Raw genomic sequence first — 15,235 nt, 5'->3', positions numbered from 1 at the left:
CAGAGTAGCAGGTCAATAATACTATTCCATAGTGAACCTCTTACCCTGTTTTCAAAGCTCAGCTTTCACCACTCCAGTATGAAATGGAACATCTCTCTTTAATGCAAAGCCATGGATCGATGAGTGATTTGTTGAACGTAGCAGCGAGCGGGCGCTTCAAGGTCGTGTTGTGCGTTTCAGTACTCTCTCACCCCACCTCTCCCGCTCACTTTACTGTGTGACAGCGTTATTTGAAGGCCTCCCATTTACTCAAACGTGGACGGACATTTCTGTCTGCATCCGGTTCGGTTATTATTGGCTTCATAAAGCATTTGATGTGAAGACAATAAATCTGCAGTGGCCTGATTAAACTCCTTATTCAATCATATCAAAGCCACATCCCCTTGTTCTCACTGTTTCAAATACAACTGAAGTGTGTGTTTGTGTGGACAGTGTGTGTGTTTGAGTGATTGACTATCTGTATGTAGTGTACCTCGACACCTGCAAAACTCCCGACTTGAAGTCAGTGGTTTCTCGGTCCTCGTTTCACCTATAAAAGGAAAAGTAGGCCTCGTCCCTCAACCTTACAGCTCCCTCAGTGCTCTCTCTAAACCAAGGCCTCAGCCTAGACCTCTACCCGTATTCATAAAGCTTAGAGCAAGAGTGCTGATCCACGATCTGTTTGCCTTTTAGAGCACAATCATTAAGATTACATGGAAAGGTGGAGACCTGATCCTAGATCAGCACTAGCATCTGAAATGTGAACTGGCCCCTTATAGAAGTGCTGGCAGCCAGATGGTACACCCAGTATTGACAAAATATGACCACAACATGTTGATACTCTGAAACATCTTTATTTAAAAGGATTTACAACAAACTGGCACCACTGTGTTAAGTTAAAGGGCGTTCTTTTTCTTTCATTTTTGTACATAAGATGCAGACACAAAAATGTGTCACTCGGTCCACTCAAAAAGAAAATGTATACACTAATATTAGCTAAAAAAAATAAAATGGTTGTTGAATGTATTGAGATCAACATCCATCATAAAAGCAGAGAATAAGAAATAAAATGAGGTTACCTTTAGACCGGATCTAAGGTCAGTTGTTTCCCTCTCTAATACTAAAGGATAACATCTGTGATTGGTGTCGTAGCTGAATCAGAATTAGTTAGGTAACATTGATGAATATGTTTTAATTTACTTTCAGAATATGCTTATGCGAGATAGTCACTTGGGGCCCAGAGAGGGGAGAGGTCAGGATTGTCTTCATTTTTGAATGTGTCTAACTATTCCTAAACCATGTGAAGGGCTCCACCATCTCCAATCACTCCCTCCTTTTCCCATTGGGGGGGGGGAGGAGTATGACAGTGTCTGGAACCATTGTATTACCCCTCTGATGTTGCCCTTCTCTTGACCTAGTATATGACCTAGAGGCTCACTCTCCTCCGTGAGCTTGTCCAGGAGGGGGGTGTATTTGAGATGGGAGTATCTATAATTGACAATAGATATATGCCATTGGATGAGGTAATGTTTTGGTACTAGGAAGTACCAAGAACGAGAAGTAGAACCTTGTCTAAGAGACCAAACTGATAATTTATAGCTAATGCTATCTGGCTATGGGATACTCCTTTTTGTAAGTAAAAGGCCCTTTGTGGAGTTCTTATGATCTGTGGTTTATCATGTCGACTAGGGGGTGGATCTTTGCTATAAAAGATCTGTTGCCATTATGTTGACACTCAGAGAATTCATTTATAGACACTGAATTGATCTGAGAGTCACAGGGCTATGGTGAAGCTCATATTATTAAAATATGACATTTAAGTATAACTCTGACTGGTGTGTGGTTTGTAACTCTCATCATTTAGTAATAGAGGAAATTACCACGACATTGGATAAACTGATCCTAGATTTGTACTAAAGTGTAACTTCTGCCTGGTGGTAACAACCAATCCAAGCCTTCCACCACTGAAACCTGTCCCAATCCAAACCCAAAATAAAAATGCTCACACCACCTGATAAAACCATATCAAAGCTTAGAAAAAATAAATTTGAATCATATCAAGTATGGAAATGGATTAACCTAAAATCTTCAATCCCAAAAACCCTAGTTCCGCCAACAAATCTTATAGAAGAAGGTGTGCATGACTAGAAACTGAATAAAACAACAAATCTTAAAGCTACTATTCCGCCTGCGTTTTGGGGCTCAAACAATGTCCTTGAGAGGGTATGGAGGATAACACGGAAAACTTCTAAATCCTCCTGAAATACTTTTAAGCCGTATTAGCTTTCTTGGATTTTCCAAACCCTTTCATCTATGAAAGCCAAATAAATAATCCAACACAGAACACGCTACAAGGGTAGCGGAGCAACGATTCCCAAATCTATTGAAATTAATTATAGAACAGATATGCGGTCTGTGTTTTTCAGCACGCGTCAACATTTCTGACTGCAAAAGATGGACAGAACTTTGAACGAACTTTGCACCCATTTGAACAATGTAGCTCACTTCATTTCTCCAAGACCAAAATCCACTATTTAAAAACACAGCTTTCATAGTTTCCACTCAATGCTTTTTTTGGGGCAGATATCTAAAAAGGCACACATCTAAATGATAGGTTTTGTATACCAGGTTTTCCAAGGCCCAAATTAGTTGTTTTTCCTATTAAAATACAGCCAGGGCAAAAATAGAACAAAACATGACCTACAGTGAGTCCTGATCCAAATGTTTCAGAACCACTGTTTTATGTATAGTCAGATGGCAGTGTATGAGCCTAGTGAACATTGTCCTTGGGGTTGGTTAGTTAGGACTATCCTGTGTCTGAACTACACCTATCCTGTTCTATTAGATTGAGTGGAGACCTTGGAGTACACTATTCCTCTCCTGTCTAAATAAATGACGAATGGAATAACAAATCTAAACCTTATGACTCCGATGCCATGTCCGGTCTGTTAGATTTCATCTAAACCTTGTGAACGACACCATTTATTTCCTGTTAGATTGAATCAGGAGTCAGTCATTATTACGGGATGACGACCCCTTAAGACAACAGATCTCAGTGCCTGAACACCATTTGTTTCCTGTCTACATAATGAATCTGTAATAAAACCTTGTTTGTTTATTACTACACCGTGTCTGTTAGATTGAGTCAACTGCTTCTTTCTGCTATTTTCCAGGAGCCAGTTCAGTCATTAGTCGCCATAGAAGCCATAGTGACATTTAACGATGTTCTAGAACTACTCTGTAATGGTGATCTAACTGGGATGGACATGGTAAACTGTGTCATTTAGGATTAACGCATGTTTCACTTCTCGTCCCCCTTTTCTTTGCTACATTCATTCCTTCTACCCTAATTGGAACAAGAATGATTACAAAACAAGATGTAGAGGAGGAGATATAGAAGAGTGGATGTAGACGAGAGTAGCGAGAGAGGAAGGAGAGGAGATGGTGTGTGTGTGTGTGTGTGTGTGTGTGTGTGTGTGTGTGTGGGGGGGGGGGGGGGGGTTAGGCAGTGGTGCTCACTCCTGCTACAGCTGGTGTGTGTTGTTGTGATGTTGGTGATGCGGTGCTGTTCAGGGCTTTTCCTCGGTGTCTCTGACCCCCTCTCCTCCTGCCTCCACCTCCTGACTTGGGCTGGAGGAGAACAGTCACAACAGAACAAGTGTTACTAAATGTTAAGCCAAGCACACAATTTATGACCACCTCTAACTTTTTTTTACTTTAAAAAAAAGAGAAATTCTTCTTTTTTTTATTACACAACATTAGTTCAGGCTTAAACATCAATTTAATGTTTTCATTCAAGTAAATAACCTTTTCAGTACTTTTAGAAGTCAAAGTTCATGCTGCACAGGAAAACACTCTTTAGTGTTGGGATAAATGGAAGTCATGGCAGTACTTCTTTAGGACAAACTGGTGTTTCCTTCCCTCGTTCCGTTTACCTGGTTCTCTTTGTTGCCGTCTTTACATAGCGTCTCCTCCTCCCCCACTGTCTGACGCAGACAGACAACCAGACAGACGAGGGAGAGAGAGTGAAGGAGAAGGAAAGAGTGACGGATGGGGAAAGTGTTAAGGAGGGGACGGGGAGACAAGTTTAATGGACGGAGGTCAGGAAAGATGAGAGGAACGAGTGATGGGGCCGACGATAATGGAGGAGAGGAGTGAACGAAAGTGGGATGAGGAGGAAAAAAGATGTACCGGTAAGTGGAATGAAAATTGAGAGCGGCAGAGAGGGATATTGGCAGACGAGTGTGAGGGTCAAGGAAAGGGAGGACTTTTTGAAAAGAGGGATTGTGAAAGGCCGGGTGATGAACAATCATAAAAGCGCAGGATAAAGAAAGAGTGAAACGAGATGGAGGGGCATCGGAAGAGAGATTAGCCAGCATATTGGAAAAGAGAAAGCTGCTGGTACGACACACACACCAACCTGTCCAACTTTTAGAGTACAATACGCACACAGCATATTTTAGAGTACCATACGCATGCGCCAAATTGGGGTTACCCCGCCCGCTGTTTGTGAGTCTGATCGCAAGTATAGAATTGTACCACATCAGGTCTATAAAAAGTTTGGAATACTCTTGACAGCATTCCATTTACACACATGGTAAAAGTCACTAACAATATCTGATTAGAAAGAACACAAAAGGACCATTATTCTTGGAGTCATTTTATTAAACAAATAACAAGTTGTTTAGGTACAAAATTTACAAATGTCTCATGCACAATAAAAAAAAAATGACTGATATGAAAAATGTTTGAAGCAGAGCATGAAATAAACATGTTCTCCATAATAAAAACGGAAAAGCTATGATAGGAAACAGCGAGTGAGAACAAATCTGTTCAGGAAGTCATTTCCTAGACAGATTTGCCTGGTAGCTAGCAGATTTAGCCTTACGCAGCAAGGCATCAGGGTAGACTTCTCTGTGGCAAACAGTTCTTCTGGCAATCATTGAAACCTTCTTGGTAACAATGGCACTCAGCATGTCTGTGGGGGCTGTGCCTTGGCAAAGTGGGTGGGGTTATATCTTTCCTGTCTGGCCTTGTCCGGGGGTATCATCGGATGGGGCCACAGTGTCTCCTGACCCCTCCCGTCTCAGCCGCCAGTATTTATGCTGCAGTAGTTTATGTGTCGGGGGACTAGGGTCAGTTTGTTATATCTGGAGTACTTCTCCTGTCTTATCGGGTGTCCTGTGTGAATTTAAGTATGCTCTCTTTCTTTCTCTCGGAGGACCTGAGCCCTAGGACCATGCCTCAGGACTACCTGGCATGATGACTCCTTGCTGTCCCCAGTCCACCTGGCCGTGCTGCTGCTCCAGTTTCAATTGTTCTGCCTGCAGCTATGGAATCCTGACCTGTTCACCGGACGTGCTACCTGTCCCAGACATGCTGTTTTCAACTATCTAGAGAGAGCAGGAGCGGTAGAGAGACTCTTAATGATCGGCTATGAAAAGACAACTGACATTTACTCCTGAGGTGCTGACTTGCTGCACCCTCGACAACTACTGTGATTATTATTATTTGACCATGCTGGTCATCTATGAACGTTTGAACATCTTGGCATGTTCTGTTATAATCTCCACCCGGCACAGCCAGAAGAGGACTGGCCACCCCTCATAGCCTGGTTCCTCTAGGTTTCTTCCTAGGTTCTGGCCTTTCTAGGGAGTTTTTCCTAGCCACCGTGCTTCTACACCTGCGTTTCTTGGTCTTTCAATCACCCACGTGGGTATAACCAATGAGGAGATGGCACGTGGGTACCTGCTTCTATAAACCAATGAGGAGATGGGAGAGGCAGGACTTGAAGCGTGATCTGCATCAGAAATAGAAAGAAGTTCTATTTTAGCCCTTGGTAACACAGACGCTTGTTGACGAGGGCGAGCAGTGTGGGTGTAATAACTGAATAACAGGCCTCCTTGCTCGCATATGCTTTTTCAGTTCTGCCCACAAATTTTCTATAGGTTGAGGTCAGGGCTTTGTGATGGCCACTCCAATACCTTGACTTTGTTGTCCTTAAGCCATTGACAACTTCGGAAGTATGCTTGGGGTCAATGTACATTTGGAAGACCCATTTGCGACCAAGCTTGAACTTCCTGACTGAGGTCTTGAGATGTTGCTTCCAAGTATCCACATAATTGTCCTACCTCGTGATGCCATCTATTTTCTGAAGTGCACCAGGCCATCTTTTAGCAAAGCACCCTCACAACATAATGCTGCCACTTCCGTGCTTCACGGTTTGGATGGTGTTCTTTGGCTTGCGAGCCTCCCCCTTTTTCCAACAATCATAACAATGGTCATTATGGCCAAACAGTTCTATTTTTGTTTCATCAGACCAGAGGACATTTCTCCAAAAAGTATGATCTTTGTCCCCATGTGCCGTAGCAAACCGTAGTTTGGCTTTTTAATGGTGGTTTTGGAGTAGTGGCTTCTTCCTTACTGAGCTGCCTTTCAGGTTATGTCAATATAGGAATCATTTTACTGTGGATATCGATACTTTTGTACCCGTTTCCTCCAGCATCTTCACAAGGTCCTTTGCTGTTGTTCTGGGATTGATTTGCACTTTTCGCACCAAAGTACATTTATCTCTAGGAGACAGAACACTTCTCCATCCTGAGCGGTATGACGGCTGTGTGGTCCCATGGTGTTTATACTTGCGTACAATTGTTTGACACAAACTCCGTACATGTCTGTGTGGTGCAGCTCGAGAATCAGGATGTTAGAGTCACTCAGTGGATGTATTTTTATTTCAAATTTAAAAAATAAAATTCAGGCCACATTCATTTCTGTGTACTATTAACTCAGATCTCTTACATGGACAGAGAATGCTGCATGTTGGCAGGTCTGCACACACACACCATTCAGTCACTCAACACACAATGCAGAGTTTAACTTTCCTCCTACTCTTCTAGCAAGTCATTTTTTGACCTCTTACTTCAGGATGTTCTCTAACCCCCTCCCTTAGTTAGAAATAGTTTGTGTAGAACAGATGATTGTCTGTCATGTAGAATTGGGAATCGTGTCAGCTCTACTCATTACATCTCTGTCCAAGACCCTCCCTCCTCCAGGTGTTGTTTCTAAGCCTCGGCCTCCAGGTAGCTGAGCAGTAGCTGTCCTGTGTCGTGGCTGTACACAAGTGTTCTGTCTAAGCTCCTCCTTCATGTCTAATGCTGCATTCATAACCAAGTGGGAAGGCGTTAATTGCCAGTTGTGAAGTCGTGAATACCAGTTGGATGCATTCACGTGCTTTGAACTTGTTGAGAAAGCCGATTGGCTAATGGCCAACAAGCTGCATCCACCATAATCTTGCTTGTAAACCAAGTCATATTAAAAAAAACATATTCATAGATAAACTGTTTATAAATAATGTTTTGTTGTTTCCTTTAACTGACAAAAATGCTGTTATAGGTCATTTCCTTAGTAGGTGACAGAGGTCAGGATGTGGGAGAAGTCAGAGCTCAGGGATGATAGATGAGTTTCCCCACTAGTAATTACCAGTAGGAGGGTTGTTCAAGTGGATTTTTCCCAGTCCTATGTGGTAAATACCACCTTCCATCTTGGTTATGAACGCAGGGTAGTCCCTTCCTTCACCAGTTGTTCAGTCTAAGCCCCTCCCTACCCCAGTAGCTCACCGGTAGCTGTCCTGCGTTGGGGCTTTCAGGCCGCGGTGCCGATCCTGCCTCCTCATTGGCTGACGTGGTGCCCTTCTTAGTGGACTGCATCTTGGCTTGCTGGGCCTTGGTGACTGACTGGAGCAGCTGGAGAGACACACGTACAGGTGGAGTTAGTTAGGAGGTAGTCTGGGACGCTTTAGAAAAAGGTATAAGCCCTTCATAACACTTGACACCACACACACACACACACACACACGACAAAGCTGGTGAAGAGACAGTGAGTTATTGTAACATTGTGAAATGTTTCTAAGGGGGTTTAATGCTCCATGACCTTTTATAAACTTAGGACCATTCATAACCCCTTACAACTAGTTCTAACCCCATACCTTGGTGATGGTGCCCACAGCCTTGGTGCGTCCCTCTCTGAACACCAGTCTCTGGTCTGTGTGGAGGTACTCGGGGGTCTTGATGAATCTGAAGTGGACTGAGGCCTTGTCCCCGGTACGTAGACAGTCTCTGTTCATGGTCAGAATGGTGGCTGTCTGTCTGATGCTGCCACAGTGCACTGAGGGAGAGAAAGTCAGAAAAATAACAATTGACATACCAGTGGCATAGCAACTCTGGACGTGTCCCATTTTTGTGTGATTGTAGGAGAGACAAAGACCTAATATGAATATAGCTGAAACTTTAATGCTAAATTGAGCATCGCCACAGTATACAAGCAACCATGAACACACCCACACGTTTGAAAGCCGCTCACCCATAGCCTGGTATCGTGGGGATATGGTGGTGGGGTGGTGCAGGACCAGTATCTCAGCCATGAACTCCCAGGTAGCCTGAGGTGTTAGTCTGGGAGAGATCATCACCATCCCCTTCCTGATGGAGGAACGCTTGATCTGGAGGAGAAGAAAGAGGGAGAGGGGTGAAAAAGGGGCCGGGGGGAGAGGAGAGAAACATTAGGACAGACTGTCAGAAATGTGCTGATTGAGGATGTTTTTTCCCCTATGGGAGTCATCCATTAATGGATTATGGACAGAGAATTTTCTGGAGAAAAACAAACACAAAATGGTCCATCTTTTTACATCTGCAACTTATTTGAAAGTTGCTGACTTCATCTTTTGACACAAAAGCAGACAATTTATGAATGCATGTACGACTTCATCTGTGTTATTGTGTGTCTGTGTGGTTGTAGCCTTACAATCAGACGCGTAAAAACACACCTTTTTGAGCGCGAAGGAAGCGGTCTGTCCCCCCCGGACCTCTTTGACAGGCATCCTCTTGCGGTGGATAGATTTGACAGCGATGGAGAGGAAACTGCCCAGGGGGTCTGGGCCGAGCAGCAGCGTGTCATTCAGTCGTATCAATCCACGTAACGTAGTGCCGGATACTACTGTGCCCACACCCTGAGGAGAGATAGGAGACGTCAATACAACACAGCTTGTTAAATGATTAGTGTGTGTGTGGTGCTGATGGTTGTGTGTGTGGTGTGTACTAACCGGTACTGAGTAGGTGTCATCGATCTGGAACTCGGCAGGCTCATCTTCTCTATAGGAGGTTTTAGAAGACAGTAGGTTGAGGAACATCTTCAGAAGATCCATGTTATCTCCTGTTACATTGGAGACCTGGAAGATTGGACACATCCTAGGGGGAGAGACACAGAGAGAGAGAAGGGAGGGGGGAGAAGAGAAAGGAAAGAGTGGAGGATTAAGACAACATACGTTACCCATAAATCAATTCAAATGTTATTGGTCACATACAAAAAAAATGAGCAGATGTTATTGCGGGTGAAGCGAAATGCTTGTGTTCCTAGCGCCAACAGTGCAGTAGTATCTAACAATTCACAACATTACACACAAACCTCAAAATAAAATAATGGAATTAAGAAATATATAAATATTAGGATGAGCAATGTCAGAGTGGCATTGACTAGAATACAGTATATTAACATATGAAATGGGTACAACATCATGTAAACATTAACATGACTAGTGATTCCATGTCTATGTGTATAGGGCAGCAGCCTATAAGGTTGAGTAACCGGGTGGTAGCCAGCTAGTGACAGTGACTAAGTTCAGGGAAGATCTTTTTGGCCTTCCTGTGACATCGGGTGCTGTAGGTGTCCTGAGAGCAGGCAGTGGTTCCCCGGTGACGCGTTGGGCAGACCGCACCACCCTATGGAGAGCTCTGCGGTTGCGGGCAGTGCAGCTGTGAGGTTCTTAGGGGGACAAGCCAAATTTCGTCAGCTTCCTATGTTTGAAGAAGTGCTGTTACGCTGCCTTCGCCACACTATCTGTGCGGGTGGACCATTTCAGATTGGCAGTGATGAGTATGCTAAGGAACCGAGGACAGAGAGCAGGGACAGCTTTTCACCTTCTCCAATGCGTTCCTGTTGATGTGGATGGGAGGAGTGCTCCCTGTCTCCTGAAGACCACGATCAGCTCCTTTGTTTTGTTGACGTTGAGGTGATTTCCCTAGGACCACTCCGCCAGGGCCCTCACCTCCTCCTCATGAAACATACACCTCCGCCTTTCTTCTTCTAGGAGAGTTCCTTATTCCCATCTGCGTGATGTGCTGAGAACCCAGCTGGCTGTATGGACAGGGACAGTCTATCTGGAGAGCCATGATTCCATGAAGCAGGGTATGTTACCGTCCCTGAGCTCATCTACTTTATTGTCCAGGGACTGAACATTAGCGAGTAACATACAGTCCCTGAGCTCATCTACTTTATTGTCCAGGGACTGAACATTAGCGAGTAACATACAGTCCCTGAGCTCATCTACTTTATTGTCCAGGGACTGAACATTAGCGAGTAACATACAGTCCCTGAGCTCATCTACTTTATTGTCCAGGGACTGAACATTAGCGAGTAACATACAGTCCCTGAGCTCATCTACTTTATTGTCCAGGGACTAAACATTAGAGAGTAATATACTCGGAATCGGTGGATGGTGTGCACGACTCTCGTGTTGGAATATAGAAGTCCACTCCAAACACCTCTTCTGCCTGGTGATGTTTTGGAGCAGCCTCTGGGATACATTCAGTTGCCTTGGGGGTTGCAAACAAAGGATGCAATTCAGAAAAGTCTAATTTCTGTTTGGGGTCGCTGGTGAGTTACCGCCGCTCTGATATCCAAAAGTTGTCTGGCTGTATGTAATAACACAAAAAACGTTCTGGGCCATAACGTAAGAAATAACACACATCCCAACAAAAATACTGCAAATTTGCTTAGGAGCTAGAAGCAGAGCTGCCATGCCTGTTGGCGCCATCTTAAACACAAACTGTTCAGATGAAATGAGGAGAAGGACCAAAACCACAAGGAAACTGTGTTAATTCAGTGCTATTTACCTCTCTGAGCTGAAGTTGGATGCAGTGACGATAACGTCATCTTTGTTTTGAACCAGTACGGGGATCTTTCTACATCCTGGGGACTTCAGTAACCTCTGTAACAGATGCAGTGTCTCTGGGAAATACACACACAATTATTAACACACATTGTGTGTGTTCATTTGTTAACCAAACAGACTAACGGGGAGGAACTGGTGTTTTCCAATAAAAATAAAAAAAGAAGTTACATTTCACTACGATTATCATGTTTTAATGATTTGAACAGGGCCAGGTTCCACAGTCCATCTCTCACCTGCTAGGATGTTGGCTGGACACATGTCTATCTTGGTGACCACTACAAAGACTGGTACATTCAGGGCTAGAGCCAAACCTAGATGCTCCTTGGTCATCCCTACAATACCTGCATTACTGCCCACCTAGAGAGAGAGAGGAAAGGAAGGAGAGAGATGTAGAAGAGTGAACGAGAGAAAGAGGATGAGCAAAGTCACTGACACAGTAAATGTCTCTCACCATGAGCATACAGAAGTCTGGTAGATGTCCGGTCATTCCAAACACAGTGGTTTTCAGGTACTTCTCATGGCCGGCCAGATCTATGAAGGTGATGACCTTAGAGGACCTCTCACAGATCTTAGTCCAGTCCAGACTGCCCCCGTGATTATCTGGCTTATTCACCACCTAGGAGCAGAGACCGAGAGAGGTTGGTTTAAATCAGAGTGCTGGACAACACGCTAGGGTCAAAATGGACCAGGCTCTAAGTCAGCTTTGTTTACGTTTTAAATACTGCTGGTCCTGTCACTCTCCGTCTCCTGCCTATGTCATCCCTATCTAACTTAAATGTCCTTAGAGACTCCTAAGTCAACCCCAAGTCATTATCTTACATGTCCCTCCTGGTCAAAGCCCAGGATGTCGTTCCCCACACTGCTGGTCCTGCCGCTCTCCATCTCGTGTTTGTGTCGGAAGAGCTTCTGCCTGGCGAACCCCCTGCCGTTGTCCAGCTCCCCGTGGGTCAACACCCCCAGCAGGGTGCTCTTACCGGCATCCACGTTACCCACCACCGCCACCCTGTATGGGAAGGGGAGAGAGAAGTTAAAGGACAGAGAGCTGTTATGTGCAACACCAAATGTTGCAGAACACTGATCCTGAAAGCAAACCAACTTCTTCTCCCTCTGAGAAGACCTAATAATAAATTGACGAATGTCTGTCCCCCCCCCCCCCCCCACCTCACTTCCAGGAAGTCCTCCTCTCCGACCCGTCGGCGGATGAGGTAGTCTCGTACTTTCCCCCCTGCGTCGCTACGTTCTCTCAGCAGGATCATGTCTGCCTCTATCTGCTCACACAGGGATTGAACCGTGGCCACTGACGCCTCCATGTCCCCCTCGTCCAGACCATAGTCACCTCCGTCTGATGAAGAAACGGGGGGGGGGGGGGGTGAAGCAGGAGAGAGGGTGTATGTAAGGAGATAGAGGGTCAAACCACACGGCCCATTACTCTGAGAACGCCCATGCTGTGTCTTTACCAAGACATAAGGCCTTAATTACAGGGTACTTGACTGCATTCCCAGTTTACATCAGGTAATGTAGCTATAGTAGTTCCATTAAAGTTTGGGCAAATTAAAGGAACAATGGAGCAGAAGCTGAGAAGGTGGAGGCTTGTCGTTTTGCCAACTGACCATTAAAGGGTTAAATCAGGATAAACAAGTTAGCTAGTGTTTCTCAGACTTAACTGGCTAAGGACGTTACATACACCGATATGCCTCGGTTCCCAATTCAAGTGTTTAAGATACAAGTACATCGCTCAGCGGACTCCAGACCGATACAAGTACATCGCTCAGTGGACTCCAGACCGATACAAGTACATCGCTCAGTGGACTCCAGACCGATACAAGTACATCGCCTGCCTGACTGGTCCCAGATCTGTTTGTGTTTAAACAACTGACAAAAAGCACAACTGATCTGGGACATCAGGTCTGTGTTCTGTAAGGGGGGTCACCATTGATCTGTGTTTATTGGAGATGTTTACACATGAGCACCATGTGTTCTGTTGTGTGGTTTAGGTATATGGCTCGGAAATAAGGTAGGAAAGTAGGTTATCCCTTCTCACCTGAGCCCACTCCCACCACATAAATGGTCTCCCCACATCCTTCATCCATCCTCTCTCGGAGTTGCCGTAGTAACGAGTCATACTGTTCTCCTGTGGGGCTGACCAGAGTCAGCTAAGAAAGAGAGAAAATATATGTTTAGGTTCATTCACTGGTGTTATGGTTGTTTGATAATTGACAGAAACTTAGATAAGTGTTTACAACAAAATGTTATTGTAAACTGGACTCTGTGATACATCTAAATTTACAACGTAAATAAAAAAACATAACATTACAGTTTATGTCCAGTAGAGGACAGGGCAGAATAACACTACCAAAACAAAGTAAGAACGGCCAGACAGACAGCATGCAAATATTGAAGCAAGTAGCTAGAAGCTAGGCTTGGGTCGTTTGTTGACGTTACAATGACGTAGCCTAGTTTCTGGCAAGCCTGACCAGGTTGTAAATGTGCACATGCATGATGATTCATGCAATTATGAATCCACACTTTATTATTTGAAATAAATTATATTTGCAAGATAAATATAGGTTTCAGGCCTGATTGGTGTCAGTTTTGCCCAAACTAACACGCCTGACTCCAATAATCAACTAATAATGGTCTTCAGTTTATAATAAAACTAGTTTAAATCAGCTGTGTTTGCTAGGGGTGGAGGAAAGTGTGACACCAAATCAGACCCCCGAGGACTGGATGATCTGGTCAAATCATCCTTGGTTCTTTCGCCAACTGTTGTGTCTACACAGAGTGGCACCTATATACGTGTCATTCATTCACCATTGCATGTTCTGGTGGGTACTGGTCACTCGAAAATATACATGTCCGGTCATACTTCAACCATATTAAATGTCATTATAAAATTGTCATTTTCATTAAAAAAAAAAACAACATATTTTTGTTAAAGCTGATGTATAAAATTGAAATCCACGCATGCATATGCCATGTAGCTAGCTTTAGCTGAGTCGAGAGCAGGGCCTACCTTGCTAGTAAAGTCTAAATGATCCTCGGACTCGCCGTTAACATTCTCTCCGTCTTCGAAGCACTCTGTCCCTGAAAGGTCATCCCCACAGTCCGGTGCGAATATAGAAACTGGTACTACTGATTCCTCTTTCGGTAATGTCCCCGGGCTTAGCCCTGGCTCTATTGCTGCCAACGACGCCATCTCCCCAAACCTTCAGAAAAAGTAATTCAATTGCAAACTGCTAGCATAACATTTCTAAGCTAACATTAGCTCACAAATCAAGCTTGCTACTGACACCAACATATTATGATGCAATGCATGCAACAATTGTGTACAGCAACTGCTTACGGTTTAAATTAGGCTAAAACGTTCCTTACGTAGCAATTCATGTTGTATTAGTAATGTTAAGTAAACATATAAATTCAACATACCAGAAGTAGCAGTGTACATAGAAGGTTTGCTTTAGGTAGCCTATATGAGTGTGGCCCGCCCCTATGTTAAATACAGAAACAGGATTGGCTACCCTCCGTTCTTGAACGTTGACAGGTGTTCAACACAGAATGGAATTATTTCACTGAAACAGAAAATCAATACATTTTTCTCTTAAGAGTTTTGACTCTCTTTCAATGTGTCATAGGCACACGTAATATAGTGTGTGCACGATTATAGAAACGCCTTACAGCAAATATTTGAATAAAGTATTAAAATACTGTATGGTAAGTAATGTGTGTAGTAACTATTTTTACCACTAGATCTCAGTTTCATTGGTCAAAATACAGTGCATGGACACCTACATTGACTGTACTCGAAAGGATCAAATGAATCACTAAGATGTCCAGTTTTGTTGTGTAAGACTCAGAAACACCCTACTACAGGCTGGAAGGGAGAAGAATGAAACGAGAAAGAATGAAAAAAGAAAAGGGAAATAAATCAAATAGATAGAGCCCTCCACCCTGTTGAGAAATATGTCCCTAATGGCACCATATTCCCTACATAGTGCACTACTTTTGACCAGAGCTCTATGGGCCCTGATAAAAAAACAAATGTGTACACTATATAGGGAATATGGTGCCATTTGGTACATTCTCTGGCAACTCACTCCAAATATATGTGACTATCTTCCAGTGGAGGCTGCTAAGGGGAGGATGGCTCATGTTAATGGCTGGAATAATGTCTGGAATGGTTTCCATGTGGTTGATACCATTCCATTGACTCCATTCCAGCCATTACTATGAGCAGTCCTACCCTCAGCAGCCTTC

At 43.9% G+C, this 15,235-nt stretch overlaps 1 protein-coding gene across 4 annotated transcripts; it reads right to left on the bottom strand.

The window, feature by feature from the left end:
- Nucleotides 1–817: 817 nt before the first annotated feature.
- gtpbp1l (GTP binding protein 1, like) lies at nucleotides 818–14,659 on the bottom strand. Of its 4 annotated transcripts, none has more exons than XM_090195550.1 (15): nucleotides 14,408–14,659; nucleotides 13,995–14,187; nucleotides 13,023–13,134; nucleotides 12,143–12,323; nucleotides 11,801–11,984; nucleotides 11,433–11,597; nucleotides 11,215–11,338; nucleotides 10,923–11,037; nucleotides 9,074–9,218; nucleotides 8,798–8,980; nucleotides 8,338–8,473; nucleotides 7,964–8,142; nucleotides 7,596–7,721; nucleotides 3,915–3,965; nucleotides 818–3,609 (listed from the first exon to the last, which is right to left on the bottom strand). In XM_090195550.1, the coding sequence occupies exons 2-15, from the start codon at nucleotides 14,175–14,177 to the stop codon at nucleotides 3,481–3,483; spliced, it is 2,013 nt and encodes a 670-aa protein (XP_090051676.1). In that variant the 5' UTR covers nucleotides 14,178–14,187; nucleotides 14,408–14,659; the 3' UTR covers nucleotides 818–3,480. The 4 variants fall into 4 exon arrangements, with proteins under 4 accessions (XP_090051676.1, XP_090051677.1, XP_090051678.1 ...); XM_090195551.1 differs by having other exon boundaries at nucleotides 14,325–14,409; XM_090195552.1 differs by lacking the exon at nucleotides 3,915–3,965.
- Nucleotides 14,660–15,235: the final 576 nt, after the last annotated feature.

This window comes from Oncorhynchus mykiss, chromosome 13, assembly GCF_057628025.1.
Source record: "Oncorhynchus mykiss isolate SJ-2025 chromosome 13, ASM5762802v1, whole genome shotgun sequence".
Taxonomy (NCBI): Eukaryota; Metazoa; Chordata; class Actinopteri; order Salmoniformes; family Salmonidae; genus Oncorhynchus; species Oncorhynchus mykiss.
The sequence above is the reverse complement of the archived record's forward strand: the minus strand, read 5'-3'. Positions and strand labels throughout refer to the sequence as shown.

What these genes read in the sequence shown, in the direction of transcription:
- gtpbp1l (XM_090195550.1), bottom strand. Translation starts at nt 14,177, where the DNA reads ATGGCGTCGTTGGCAGCAATAGAGCCAGGGCTAAGCCCGGGGACATTA. An exon ending in ATTTAGACTTTACTAGCAAG is followed by an intron (nt 13,135 to 13,994) that starts GTAGGCCCTGCT and finishes TCTCTTTCTTAG; the next exon opens with CTGACTCTGGTCAGCCCCAC. An exon ending in TCCAGCCAACATCCTAGCAG is followed by an intron (nt 11,038 to 11,214) that starts GTGAGAGATGGA and finishes TGTATTTCCCAG; the next exon opens with AGACACTGCATCTGTTACAG.